This window comes from Diadema antillarum, unplaced genomic scaffold (genome assembly GCF_040938485.1).
Source record: "Diadema antillarum isolate AM-2024a unplaced genomic scaffold, OU_Dant_1.0 scf00000029, whole genome shotgun sequence".
Lineage (NCBI taxonomy): Eukaryota > Metazoa > Echinodermata > Echinoidea > Diadematoida > Diadematidae > Diadema > Diadema antillarum.
The window spans coordinates 4,880,001-4,895,467 of NW_027270918.1; the positions used below are offsets into that span (position 1 = coordinate 4,880,001).

A 15,467-nucleotide genomic window follows, 5' to 3' on the forward strand; every position below is an offset into this window, starting at 1 on the left:
TTCAAGTGGAAGAGCTAGATGGCAATGGGGGGGGGGGGGGGGGTGGTGGATTGGAGCATTGGGGCCATTCACACTTACGGTGAAATACTGCAGTATTTTGTGCCACATTTCCCAATGTGAAATGCAAATATCTTGTGAAATACAGTGGTATTTTGGGTGCATGGTAACTCAAACTTCGTGCAAATTACGCATGCGACATTTGAGAGTGAATCCTGTCACGAAATTCTGCGCTTGGTACAGCAGTGTATTTGTCACATGACCTGACACACTTCCTGTCTTCTCCCTGTGGGAGAGATGTAAATATGCGCAGTTCTTACTTCGGAGAAGTGTATGTTTGGGCCAGAAATACCGTAGTATTTTGTGAAAGAGAATAGTATTTATCACACCAACTGAAATACCGCTGTATATACTACCATGATGAGAGTAGATATCGCATAATATCACAGTATTTTGTATTAATAAAGCGTGTATGCAAACCTCAAATATGTGCAGCTCGAACTTCCATGCAAGTTCATTGATCCTATCTGCCAATAAAGGATCAAAAAATCTTATAAATCCCAAAAATTCCACAAATTCCAAAATCACTACCAAAAATTTAATCATTTGTGTCATCACCCTATCATTGATCTTATCTGCCAATAAAAGATAAAAAATCCTTAAAAATCCCCAATATTCCAAAATCACTACCAAAAATTTAATCATCTGTGTCATCATCATCTTTTCCTGCAAGTTTCATTCAAATCCATTTGCAATTTTTTTGAGTTATTTTGCACACAGACAAACAAACAAACAACAAACAAACCAACACCGATGAAAACATAACCTCCTTCCTTGGCGGAGGTAATAAGTATGGGGACAACAAATTACCACAGTGATTTCAACGTGAATGCATCTTTCATGATGCTGGGGAAAATCAAGCAGAAAATCAAACCTATGCATGCTTACAGCTACATCACTGGTACACACACACACACACACACACACACACACACACACACACACACACACACACACACACACACACACACACACACACACACATACACACACACAGGATCATACATGGATGCATCTCTTCCCACCTAACTGGATGTATTGTCATTCACAATGACAGGGACGATGTACAATGTATATAAAGAAAAGGAAAGGAGGAGGGAGTGGGGGAGAGGTGTGGAGTGCATACAAACATTAAAGGGAAGGTCCTGTTTTGGTTGATGATGGCACGTCGGGATGAAATTTTTTGGCAAGATAATGAGAAACTACTTATGAAATATGAAAGAGCATTGAAATTTATGGGGAATTCAAAGTTTGTTTGACAAAAATTGGTCTAGAAATGGCTGAGAAATGCAAAAATACGTCGTCCGATAAAAGTGTGGGACCCACACTTTCCCCCGTGATACGACCTTACCTCCCTCTACCGTTTGAATTTGACTACATTGGGCTTGGGGCTTTTTCAACCGTTATCTTCCGCACACGCGAGCGATGTGTACCGCACGGCTTGGTCTGGGAGGTTGACCTTTTCACCTCCGTGAATTTGGGAGACAGACGGCGCGGCGAGGGAATATTGCGTAATCATGGGGGTTCATGGCACATTTGCAGACCTGTATGCACGTCGTGTGTGCGTGGAGTTCTGTGATCGCACTGCGGTATCAGCCGTCGCGTCGTTCCGTTTGTTTACTTGAGGGCACATAGTCTCTTTTCCTCGGTGTGATGCTGCGTAGAGAGCTCTACGGATTCCGACTCGAGAGCAACTGAAACAGTTAGGTTTTGCAAGACGAGGTATACATACGTCTCCGACCCAGAAATCTCGCAAAAGAATATAGAATCTTTCGAAATGAGGCGTAGGGGACAACGAAGGGATCGCGATTATTGAAACTGGACAAGATGCCTTCATCCCGTAGAAATGAACCGACGCGACACCTGGATCTACCGACCCCAGCTCGCGATGTCCTGAGTGAAAAAGTGAGTATACAGGCATTTAGTGTAGAAGTTAGTCAGTCCGACCCATCTTTATCCGTAAGTGCAGATGTGAGAGCTTGAAGTTTATCTCGTGAAGAATATCCTGTGCCTGCTAGAAAAGATGTATGTAGGATGACCCACAAAAGACTTGATTACTTTATTTTTTCACCTTGATTTTCAAGGTTTTATGCGTGTAAAAAGTTCAGAAAAATAGATTTCTGAGTAATGAAATTCGCAAGGGGTAATCGGCCAAACGAGAATGAAGTAGGGTCCCTTAGTGCAGAGTGTTCGTTGATCTGAAAATGAAATAAATTTCCTTATTCTGAAGCGTCCATAGTATTCTCAAGATTATGTGTATCGATCCGAAAACGAAATAAGGCTCGTTATTCCAAAAAGGAGATTCGTTAGTCAAAAATGAAGGAATATTCGTTATTAATTCTAAAAGTGAATAATATGTGCCCAAAGAGAATGGGGGAAGGGGTGATCATAATTTCTGTCGAGTATAGTTTACATGAGATTTGGAAGGGGATGATCTACACTGTATACTACTAGGTAGTACAAAAACTGTATTAGAAACAGGGGAACACAATGGCGCGGCAGCATTACACCCTCGTCGTGTCATTTTCTTTTCCCTACCTTTGAGTAGCCCCTATTTATAATAACCGTTTCTACATCGTATTACATAGCTCATCCTTATAATGTAATTAATCTGTCATATCATAATCATAAAAATGAAGTATACAATACCTGCAACATAGCAACTAACGCTGGCCGTTTGGCGGAGGTTCAGTGGTCCGATGCATCATGATAATGTGCGTGTGTTTGCGTATCATTTTCATTCAATTTTCTCTGCGTAGTATCCTATATACTTTTTTATATGTATTATGATTTGTTTGCTTTTGTTTTCAAAGCTCTTCAATTACTGTTTGTTATTATTAAGTCGACTGAGACTCTACTTGTATATGCCGTAGAAGACTGTAGGTTGTTCATTCACTGTGTCAGTTTTGTCCATCTATGTAGATCGTACATATTGTACATAGATCCATCATGATGAATTGCTGTTTGCTTTGATGTGCCCTTTTCTTTGAAGTGCTGAATAATTATGAAAGTTATAATAAATGGAAATATGAAATAGATTTTGTAATTTGACAAGCTATAAGATGATTTGCAGGTTGCATAATTCCATTTCCATTTCATAATTTGTTATCACAGTCAGTGTGAACAGCTTGATGTCAGGTTCTAAAACTTTTTAGGATGCTATGATTATGTTCCCCGGATGAATCCCTTCTTCATCCTGGGAACAATGCGTGTATAATTTTTCATAGATTGTCGGTTATGAATGCAACCAATGTCTTTTCCTTTTACACTTTCAGTAGGCTATGGATACTCTACATCTCAAATGGCACTTTAGTGGTTTCTCGGGACCTCTGAAAATGAAATCAGACCACCAAACTTCTAAACAGTTTATATTTTGACGGTTCCATCGGAGAACTGTGTCGAAAAAAATGTTTCCTTTCATTGGTAGGCCACGATACATTTCTTTTTTCGGGTCATCAAAATTCGAATTGAACGTTTTTGTAAGCGATCCGAACAGGACACCAAAAATAAATGAATAAATAAAACTCAAGTTTGTCTCGGAATTAACTTGTGAAAACTCAATTGATTCCATTAACAGGGAACGCGGGATATTGCGATGAATCATGGTAGTCAATGAGATACGTTGTATGACCCGACGTTACTCTTTCAATATACGTTTACGCGTGAAAAAAGAATGAATCTCTAATTCCACTGTATCAATTTTTTTTTATAGATCTCAGGAGCAAATCGAGAAAAGACAGGAATGCGCATTGGAAGCCAGTCAACAAAGGTAATGTTATTCTAATAAATATATCAACAAACGTGACCTGTTCTTTTTCGCATTGTGTGTGTGTGTGTGTGTGTGTGTGTGTGCATGTGTATTTGTGTTTTTGTTTTATTTTGTTTTGTGTTTTTTTTTGTAGGATGTGAAAACACGTAAGGCCTATATCGGCCTATATGACGCTTATTTTTATTCCGCGAATTTCTTATTAGTCAGAATGGAAGGCATTGTGTGAATATCATTTTACTCTGGTACATAAACTACGGGATGTGCAATTGAATCGTATATTAGTTGAAGAAAATGTCTACTCATGGAACCATGGTAATGATAAAATTATATATGAAAATGTTTCTGTTTTGTTCTTTATTACACAGGCAGATGTGTTCAACAAAATAACAAAACCAAAACCAAAAGCACTAAAAAAATTGGAGAGGTTCGGACATGCCGATTTTCTATTCCCGGCCACGAAGTATCGCCAGAGACAAGTCGCTTTATCCATCTGTCTTTCTCCTGAAAAGTTTCTTCCTCCACCTCTCCGAAGTTCGGCTGAGCCCCTTCACAGCCTGAACGTTCCTGGCGAAAACCATGCCCAGCCCTCATTCCATCTGGCCCGCTGCTACCACTGCCCACCTGTCTAAAGAGTTGAACATTGGGGAACGACGTTGATGGCATCACAGCGAGTATCCACGGTGGTTGTTCAAACTGTGTGAACAGTTCCTTTGGTAATCTACTCTGCTGTGGAATCGGCAGTAGACTATATCATGGTGTACTATTAGGCCGTATTTTTTTTTTTAATACAGTGTACTGTACATTGTTCTAAGTTTTGCACACAACTATATCCCCACAAACACAAGAGCCACTATTAGGGTTCGCGCGTATGCCAAAAAGCGGGATACAAATCTCGAGATTTACATGACCATCGTAATCTCGAGATTTTTGCAAATGTGCACACAAAATCCCACTAATTTTCGCGATCAGCATCGCGACGGTACCCCCAACAAATCTTGCACTTGATTTCTGAAATAGTGCGCTGATTTGCTCCCGGTGACCGCGTAAACGGCTGACCGAAAATACTTTACTCATCTCCAGATTTTATATTCCATCATTCAAACGAGCATCACAATAATGGGTAAATGACAACATCACACTACTGTGTGGCAGCTGCGTAAATATTGTCGGTACATGCAAACGCGTGAAGAGGGGGAAAAATCTCGAGATTTGGAGTTCAATCGTCATCCTGGGTCGTCATCCCGCTATGTTGTTATACGTGTGGATCCGGCTAATGGCGCGTAGATATTCTACATACTGGAAAGATAGTAAACACAATATCAAGACATGCATGATCATGAATGCGAACGATCCGGGTGAACAAGCGCATGTTGTATCATTGTACTGATAGGGTATTATGAAGGAAATTGTACGTATAAGGTCCACGAGTGTTACTTTAGTAGCCGCGTTTGTACGTACCATATAGCGGGTTACCAAGCTCCCCGAAACTCGAGTTTTTATTTTGTTTTGTTTTATTTGTTTTCTTTGTTTTTGTTGAAACCGTTAATCGACACTCTCCAAATTAATTGGTTAGTAGAGTATACTATGCGCTCGGAAACTAGAGTTTGTTGGGCTTTTTGTCTGTTTCTTTATTTGTCTGTTTTTATTTTTGCAGCCTTTCTCCCTTACAGAAATACTAGTAACTCGCTAATTGCCTATCGATAAATCGATAAAACTACAAGCGTTGTTCTTGAACCTCACATACATTGTCGAGTGCACGCCGTTGTGGCGTGCGCTATGAATGATGGGATATGAAAGATTCGAGTTTTTGTGGTCGACCGTTCACACGTATCTGCGGGACAAAGATTAGCGCGCTAATGACAGCAAGATTTCTTGGGTTTAGCATTGCGCTGCTGACCGCGCTTTGTTGGGTTTTTGTCCACTCGTGCAAAGAACTCAGTTTACTAGCGGGTTACAAATTTCTCGTTTTGTTACCCAGTAATTTTTATACGTGTGAATCCCCCTATAGGCGTGTATAGATGGGTAATGAATGCCAGCGCGTTTTCACTTATTTTCATGTTTATTTAGGCTGTATGTTTGTTTATTATTGCCCTTGTCATATTCAACAAAACAACAAATTACGATACAAAATAATAATATTATACTCGGTATACATTACGCAACAGTCACTCCAAAGATATTACCCTGAATGCCCATCCCCCGTCACATGGACGTAGGGCCTAATTTACACTGTACAGTGACGTTCAAACAGTAAAAACATTGACTCAACGATCAATCATTAGTTCACACATTGTATACACACATGTTTACATGTATGCTGGTTAATTTCTTTGGTAGTGCAATACGCTGTACAGGCCTGCTGGTAAATTCCCACAAGATGTTCGTAATCTGTCCTTTTTAGTACCTCGGATAAGCTTGATTTTCAGACATTTCCTTTTTTATGTCGAAGGTATATTTTCTCTCTTCCTTTTCTCATATTATCCCTGTGAATTATCCCTGGATGAATTTTCTTTGCAAATATGTGGCTCGACCGTAAGTTTCTTATAGATAATCTATTACATCGGTAAGTATGTAAATTTTGCTATTAACAAACAGGCAATGTTCGCACCTCTTTAAAATAATGGCAGAGAGAAGTTTAAATTTGCGCTTTCAAGCACAGCGATATGCTTGACGTGGAATTATTATAGGTGATATATTGAATACGACTGGGAAGAACACTGTCGAACCGAAGATAATGATAATTCACATTTTACTGCTCAGTATTATCAGTGTAATTCATTTTTGTATAATATTCACATTATTAGTATTATGTCTCGCCATCGTTGTTGTTCCTGTTACAGGTCATTGGTCATTGGTGTTTTTTTTTGTTTTTGTATGTGTGCTATATGCCTATATCTCGCGAATCGTGAAGAGGCTAATGGCTGGGAGCCAAATGATATCAGATAATTATTGTCGATAGCATTAGCACTAACTGGAACGGATTCCACGTACTCTGGCGTTATGAGCATCGTCAAAATAATCTTGACAAAACATATTTTCTCCTCAATCAAAACAGAGGTTCTCAGGAGGTTTGTAATGACAACTTATATAGAGAATGAAATTATATGTGATGATGATAATAGTACAGTATTCATGATAATCATTACAATGGTATAAAAAACGGTAACAACAAAGGCAACAATTTCAAGCGGCAATACCAATTCCAGGAGTTAGCTGTTTTGTTTAGATATAACTTCGATTTTTTTTTTAATACCACGAACTGCGTGTTTGTGATTGATGAAAAAAAAAGTTAAGTGCATTAATTACTTCACGCAACCACATTGGCCTCATTAGCTGTTATACGAGTTGATAAGAATAGTCACAGAAATATTCATTTTCAAAAGTGATTGACACTTCGTCTTGTAATTGTACTTACATTTCCCTTGAAATGTTGGTATGTACGGTCCGATATCACCATCTCCGGTTCTGTCCGAGGTCATAATGTGCAGTAATCGTGGATACTGGTTAGCTCGGTTAGCTTCAAGAGGGATAATTTTAAAGCGAGATGCCGATCCAGAGCACTTGCAAGATATACTTACTTTATACACTTACTTTATACACTGACGAGAAACTAACTGTAAACAATCGAGGGAACTTGATTAACCACAACTGAAATGCTCTTCCAGGGAATATAAAGCATATGAAAATATACAAGGGTTCACCTTCAAGATCAACTCTTCTTGTTTTGTTCTAATTTATTTATTTTGTAATTCAATTATTTTTTAGTGTCTTTTTATTGCACTTCATTGTACTTGAATGATGGTGAATAAAACTAGACTGAACTAAACTAGAACCGAGTTTGTAATCCTTGACAAGATCAACCTTGTTTCGTTATGTTCGTCAAGTTCACAGCTTTGTCGACCTCATGTTTCAGCAAGGAACTGTGAACGGAAAGATATCCCCTCCCTCTCTCTCCCTCTCTCTCTCTCTCTCTCTCTCTCTCTCTTTCTGACCTTAGTTTCAGGCTTACCGTGTTGTTTTGTTTCAGTTTTTACATCAGAATTGTCGGAAAAGATTTGAATGTAATCCATGGTCGGGGAGGTGTGCTGCCGCACATTTTCAGCCCTCGTCTTACTGCATCCGATTGAAAAATTGCCTTTTATACATCGACGTTTATAAGCATTAGAAATCTGATCAGTGTTTTTGAAGTATCTTTGACAAAATAAATCATGGATGTACATAATCGAGAAGAATTCAAACCTACGACCTCCTGATCTCCGGATTTTCAGGAATATATTGACATCTTATTCCTACACAAAATTTTGGTACACTGTCTTTTACATCTATGTATCTGTGTATGCCCGAAATGAGTTGGATGTGATGTATACAATTTCTATAAAATGATACATGTATCTATAGTTCACACCAATGTCTCATCTGTATTATGGTTTGCGAATTGTCTCCATGTTGATACTTTATAGTTTTCCCCTCCAAAATAGCCCAAAAGAGTCTTGCTATTTAATTTAAAGAGAATTGCTGCAGTCTGTAGGCCTATCGTTATATTTTTATACTATGTGAAAATTATTTACCATAATACACGCATTTTTTTAAATATTACAATGTTATTGTATATAAGATCAACAGATTTATCATTATTTATTATAAGGCTTGTTTCTTATACTACTTACCTTTCCGCATCAAACAAGATACATTGTTTAGCACTGTCAGAATTGTGATTGAAAAAAAAAATTATGTGGTGTGGTTTACGTAGGTACATGTATACAAGTATTTATTATATATACAGATATATATATATATATATATATATATATATATATATATATATATATATATATATATATATATATATATATAAAGTAAAAGAATTAGTAGAAGAAAAACGCCGTAAAAAATAAATCATAGACCTTGAAGATCTTAAAAACGGAGCATAGCTCTCAAATACTGAAAGGCAAGGTCACACTCTTCATCAGTTCAAGAGTGTGACCTTGCCTTTCAGTATTTGAGAGCTATGCTCCGTTTTTAAGATCTTCAAGATCTATGATTTTTTTTTTTTACGGCGTTCTTCTTCTACTAATTCTTTTACTTATTATCATCAAGATGCCGAGCAGACCAATTTTCTTATTACATTTCTGTATATATATATATATATATATATATATATATATATATATATATTATATTGGCCTCTTGTTATTACTATTTCTATTTCTGTTCAAATGCATGCAAATTGGTTGCTATTTTGCTTTTATGTTTATGTCTCATCAAGCCCTTGAAAAAGGCTGGTGAAACAGCCGAAAGCTTGGGGAATAAAGGCAAGACTGAACATCACTGCAACGTCTATACTGCAAGTTTTCCTTCCGTCACACACACACACACACACACACACATATATATATATATATATATATATATATATACGTAAAACTGTCTCGAAATTACTCAAATTTCCAGTTCTATTCTGAAGAATGGGAAAAGACACGCGAATACAAGCGGTGTTCAAAATTTACAACAAATACACATGTACACACATCTATGAACACTGTCAAACACTGTACAGTTTGTGATATGATGGTCACTGCATGTTATAGATTTTGCTTGTGGAGATAGATTGACAAGAGTTTTTGCTTGACGGCATCGTCTTCCATACGGTTACAGCTCGTTATTCCGAAGGTTCGTTATTCCGAAGGCTCGTTATTCCGAGGCTCTTCAGTCCGAAGTTTCGTTATTCCGAAGGTTCGTTATTCCGAATTTCATTTTCGGATTAACAAAATCTTCGGAATAGCGAACCTTCTGAATAACGCTACAAAAATGTTCGGATTAACGAACCCTTTTTCATTTTCAGATTAACCAACCTCTAGGTATAGGGAATTTGTGTGTTTCGGATTAAGGAACCTTCGGAATAACGAACCTTCGGAATAAAGAACCTTCGGAATAACGAACAGCACCCTTCCATGTACAGCCAAGATTTCAACCTGCAGATGAGCCAAGACACCTTGTTTCATACGTGAGTATATAGGTATCATAAAAAGCTGTCATTGATTTGAAATTGTAACACGACATTTCCATATAGAATAATGTAAACCTAAATATAGAATCAAATAAAATGTCTTTCAGGGTGCCTTACTAAAAATTGTTTGATTAAAACATTGCTGATTTCTCCGTACCGAAACTTTTATGGATCATCACATCGCCTCCAATGTATACGTTGTTTATAACAAACGCTCAGTAAGATTTGTGTAATATGAACCATGACTCCATTCTGTCAATATATTTCGAGTTTTGCAGTCGAATTTCACTGTGGGGTGTTTGAGAGATGTACATCATGATAACTGCTAGGGAGTTGAATGTTCCAGCATGATCCTGTCGAATTTACTTGTATTATAGGTATACATCGGAGCTCTATTGTAGCTCGATCCACTAAACATGGGCAAGTCAGTTTGCATGCTATGCACAGTGAAATCAGTGAAATTTCGGCCACTATAATTATACTGAACAAAACATACGATCCCATCGCTGACAAAAACCTGACAATTGATATTATATATAGCATTCTATATCACTAGAAGTTTCCATGAAGTATAATACAACATAAATATGTAATCAAGTCACTGCCAGGGGGTCTTACCAAAAACAATTCTGAGTAAAATATTTTTGATTCAATGATTCATCACATCGCGTTCGGTACGTGTTTACTTATTTTGTTTACACGCGCTAAGCAGAATAAAGCAGAATGAACCATTTGTCAAGCAGGTAAGTCATATTATTCATGACGTGATTGACAATACAGACTTTGCCACAATAGTTCCGTAACGGTAAATTAACACAAAATCTATAATCATCGTTTGATGATAAGAAACCAAGTGTTGTCTTTATTATATTCCATGAATACTTCACGTATAAAACGTTGTGATACTATATACTTACGATACCTGCCCGTAAAAAAATGGATCATTCACGTAAACAAATCCCCGCTCTTATTTTTTTTTTTTCGGCAGTTGTAACGGGGAAGTGACTGTATGTGTATCAGACACAGCTATTAAAAAAAAAGGTGATTTCATTCATGCAAACGTGTATTATTACTATTTTGTCGCATGATTTCGGACATGAATTTCATACAGTTCAGAAGCAGCAGTGAGATTGAAATATTAACATACCTATAGAGATGACCCTTGGTTGCTAAACATACCGATTTGGCAGTCCAAATCAAGGAACCAGCCAATAAATGGTATATATTTTCCTTCTCTAATTCAATTCAATGTATTAATTTCTTTATTTCCATCTTTGAAAAGACATGATTAAGAAAAAACTTTGAATTTCAGAAACTCAAGTCCTACAGGCCTACCGGTAATTGCAGTGTCGTTGATTTTCAATTGACAATTACAAATGCATGTCGCATAACTCACATTATTATCAAACATAACTCTCTAAAAAAAAAAGATCGAGTGAAAATATTCACTCTCGAAGGAGTGAATACAAAAAAAGAGTGAATTTAGAGTGAAATTGGAGTGAATTTCGAGTGAACATGTTCATTTTCACTCATTTTGGAGTGACCGCAGGGATCACTCGAAGATTTTGGACTTTGCCACAATAGTTCCGTAACAGTAAATTAACACAAAATCTATAATCATCGTTTGATGATAGGAAACCAAGTGTTGTCTTTATCATATTCTATAAATACTTCACGTATACGTTGTGATACCAAGGAGGTACTACGTACGATACCTGCCCGTAATATGGGTCATTCACGTAAACAAAAATCTCGGCCTCGAATTATACGATTGGTAAACAAAAGCTATCATTGATTTGAAATTGTAACACGACATTTCCATAAAGAATAATTAATAAACCTAAATAAAATGTCTTTCAGGGGGTCTTACTCAAAATTATTTGATTAAAACATTGTTGATTCCTCCGTACCGAAACTTGTGTATGGTTCTATCACATCGCCTCCAACGTATACATTGTTTATAACAATATAACGCTCAGTAAGACTCAATAGGCGCTTTCACATCAGCCCGATGTTTCGAAATAGCGCGCTATTTTCTGACTTGGGAAATTAAAAAATATCTCGAGCTTGCATTTTTATCGGGCTGATGTGAAAACGCCTATTGTGAACCATAAGCATTATAACTCCATTCTGTCAATATCGCCGGTGGAGCTCTATTGTAGCTCGATCCATGGCATGGGCAAGTCAGTTTGTATGCTATCATGCACAGTGAAATCAGTGAAATCTCGACCACTATAATTATACTGAACAAAACATACGATCCCATCGGTGACAAAAACCCGACAATTGATAGTACAAGTATATATAGCATTCTAACTAGAAGTTTCCATGAAGTATATACAACATAAATATGTAATCAAGTCACTGCCAGGGGGTCTTACTTAAAATAATTCTGATTAAAATATTTTTGATTCAAATGATTCATCACATCGCGTTCGGTACGTGTTTACTTATTTTGTTTACACGCGCTGAGCAGAATAAAGCAGAATGAACCATTTGTCAAACAGGTAAGTCATATTATTCATGACGCGATTGACAATACAGACTTTGCCACAATAGTTCCGTAACAGTAAATTAACACTAAATCTATTAATCATCGTTTGATGATAAGAAACAAAGTATTGTCTCTATTATATTCTATAAATACTTCACGTACAAAACGTTGTGATACCAAGGAAGTAGGCCCTACTCCGTGATACCTGCCCGTAATATGGGTCATTCACGTAAACAAATCTCTGCTCGTTAGCTTTTTTTCGGCAGTTGTGAAACAGGAAGTGACATATGCGGTAAATTTTGATTAAAAAATGATAATAAATGACCGGACGATAGATTGCCTGAATTTCACCCCAGCATCTTTTTTTTTTTGGGTGGGGGGTGGGGGGGGGGGGGGGCTGTAACTTCACAATTAATTTCTATAAAAATGTAGTGTCTATACTAATGTATTTTGGCTCATTTGGAGGTTGAAATCTTGATGCAAACTTTTTTCGTTTCATGTGTGTGAAGCTGCAGCCTGCAATAAGTGTAGCGTTTCAAATATTGGCGTCGTCTATCTGTTTGGATACTTTCTGAAATGTCTGTTGACACACACACACACACACACACACAAATCGGAAGTTACCGATCGAGTTTTTTTTCTCCTACTTTTGGGAATTGTGAGGGTGGCTAGTCGCGATTATTCAAAAGTGCCTCACATGCGCTGATCAAGCCTGTGTCAAGACAGTCACTAACATATCTCTGAGCTGGCGGTTTGAACATCAAAAATTCAATCGAAATCCATCTAGGATCTTTTTTCTCTGTGTGTGTAGTAGCTAGTACACGTGTGTCTAGTCTTCAAACTTTCATGTTCGAGATGATAAAATCGTTGATGCCGGTGGTTCTCAAATACAGACATACGTGAAATATCTACAGTCGGTGCCATAATCATTCAATTACAGTACTTTCTTCGGACTCACAAAGTTTAGTACCCAATGGCACAACCTTGGATACATAGTATTCAATGGATGGAGCTGTACATTACTAGACATTCGGATTATTTCCATAACCAGGTAGGTATATAGGGATACTGGTATCGGCGACCCAACACGTTCAATGGGGTTACGATACCGGTGTGTGTTCCACCGTACACCAAATGAAGCAAGTGGCTGGGCATTGGGTATTGTGTGTGTTTCTCTGGTGTGTGTAGGCCTGTACGGCGAGAGTTGGGAGAAGGGGAGAAAGATTCTGCCGAGAGTCCTTGGGGAGCTCGCAGAGTGATAGGAAAGCCTAAAAATAGATGTGTTTCGGTCAAGGGGTCAGGAGGGCCTGTCGCTTGGTGGAATGGAAGGCGTGGAAGGTGGCTGGAGTTTGGCTCGCAAAACGCAGAGACAGTATCGTATTGCAATGGAAACGGCAGGTGGCGCTCTGTATGTAACGGTCATCCTGATAGATGTTGGAAAGATTTTGCCTTCTTGCAGCAAATTACTATGTACTAAATTCGTAATTTTCTCATCTATTTTACCCTGTAATGTGAAACAAAACATCATGGATGTTGATACTATCCTTCCTCAACACAATTTCATCAAGTATTCTGCAAATACTAGCAAATAACATTCTGATACGCCACATAAACAGGAACAGGACCATCCCTTTAAACTTCTGCACCCCGTCATCCGTGGAACAATTGAGTTTTTTTTTTTTCTTTGTCAGTATACCTCACATCTATAAATACCCGTTACACCTGATATCCTTCAAAAAACATGCCCTGCATTTGCACCACAGTTACTGTGACATATTGGAAATTGATATCTTACAAAATAAGAAATGCAATTTTGATGAAAGTAAAGTGTATTGTTATGTTCATCATATCTGGAGGCTAGTATATGACTTCAATAAAGACTAGGTTAAGATGCTTCTCTGTTTTCTTTGCAGAATATGAGCAGAAGAACTTTTCAGAAGACATTTGATCTGCATGAAGCAAAATGTTGCTCATGAAAAAAATAATGTACACTACACAACTTTTTCTTTTCATCATACAGTGTCAAAATGCATACATCACTGAAATTATAATCATCAGATGACCACGAGAAGTAATCATTGCTATTGTAAACTTAGCCACTCTACAGTGACCTCTCATAGTGACACCAGTGACATACTTCATCAGACTAGTCTTCACTCAGGACAAATAAAGATATTGACTGAACAGACATCAAGGCAATCAAAAGATGCAGAAAAGAGGCTGGATGCCAAGGCTACCACATTCTGGACTGATTCATCTCTTTCTGCTCGTATTCATGGACCCACCTGATGACGGTCCGCATCAATGTGGATCGCGCTTCGTTGTGGAACGTGATGATGACAGACGTGGGCGGCAGCCTCGACACATCGTACGGTCTCTTGTGACACCTTCATGAGAAAAACATGCAAGGAACGGGAAAAAAAGTGTCACTTTTTTCACCTAAAGTGAACAAACATGCATTCCTGTATCGATCTTGTGAATCGAACTCAATCAATGATTAAAGAGAGAGGCAAATTGCATGGGCTATGGTGTTTTTGACACAGAGGGTAGTAGTTGCCCTCAATTGTAAAGCACAAGGGTATGTCAGGAAACGAGGGTTTTACCGACTCTCAGAACAGACAGCTCATGTGGTATGCATTAAATGTGGAAGGAGGAAGGGATCTTCAGAGTGTAATGAACCAGGGTCTGAAAGGCTAGGAAGGAGAGGAGATAGTCCCAAGACGTAGGAATTGCCATCTGCTAAAAATAGGATTTCAAAGCCAGAATGGGAGAAACTTTCGGTCATTCCACTCAACATTCTCTGTATTCATCAAAGCAAGATGAACTGATGTTCTTGAAAAAGATATCTAGATTATAACTGACATTATTTTTTTTGCTGCTGAATCCATTAAAGATCTCCAACCTAAATTGAGCTTCAGTAAATGTATTTGAGATGATGCCCGCCCATCATCACTTGCCAAAATTTGCCAAAATTCCCAATGTCCAGAACAATTAGTAACAAATGAGGTACGACAGTCTATCAACACCTCTGTAAGTGGGGAAGAAAGCTTGCATAACATGTTCAAAGGCATCACTGCCCTATGGATCTCTTTTAAACTGCTCTAAAATTGTTTGAAAATATGCTTGGATACTCTGTTTAT

The 15,467-nt window shown here is 37.8% G+C and overlaps 2 protein-coding genes across 2 annotated transcripts in view; one reads left to right on the forward strand and one right to left on the reverse strand.

Annotated features, from left to right (window-relative positions):
* LOC139738421 (polypeptide N-acetylgalactosaminyltransferase 2-like) overlaps window positions 1-15,467 on the reverse strand; it is a 166,508-nt gene that overhangs the window by 109,807 nt on the left and 41,234 nt on the right. The window contains exon 3 of the mRNA XM_071649061.1: window positions 14,613-14,714. Coding sequence (XP_071505162.1) covers window positions 14,613-14,714 — 102 coding nt within the window. The remainder of the gene's footprint in view (window positions 1-14,612; window positions 14,715-15,467) is intronic.
* Window positions 1,191-4,603, forward strand: LOC139739125 (uncharacterized). The gene is made up of 3 exons (XM_071649746.1): window positions 1,191-1,962; window positions 3,770-3,826; window positions 4,192-4,603. Exons 1-3 carry the CDS (start codon window positions 1,885-1,887, stop codon window positions 4,453-4,455), a joined length of 399 nt encoding a protein of 132 aa, XP_071505847.1. The 5' UTR covers window positions 1,191-1,884; the 3' UTR covers window positions 4,456-4,603.

Coding starts and splice junctions, on each gene's coding strand:
- LOC139739125 (XM_071649746.1), top strand. CDS start 1,885: ATGCCTTCATCCCGTAGAAATGAACCGACGCGACACCTGGATCTACCG. Junction 1,963..3,769: donor GCGATGTCCTGAGTGAAAAA/GTGAGTATACAG, acceptor TTTTTTTTATAG/ATCTCAGGAGCAAATCGAGA. Junction 3,827..4,191: donor TTGGAAGCCAGTCAACAAAG/GTAATGTTATTC, acceptor TTTATTACACAG/GCAGATGTGTTCAACAAAAT.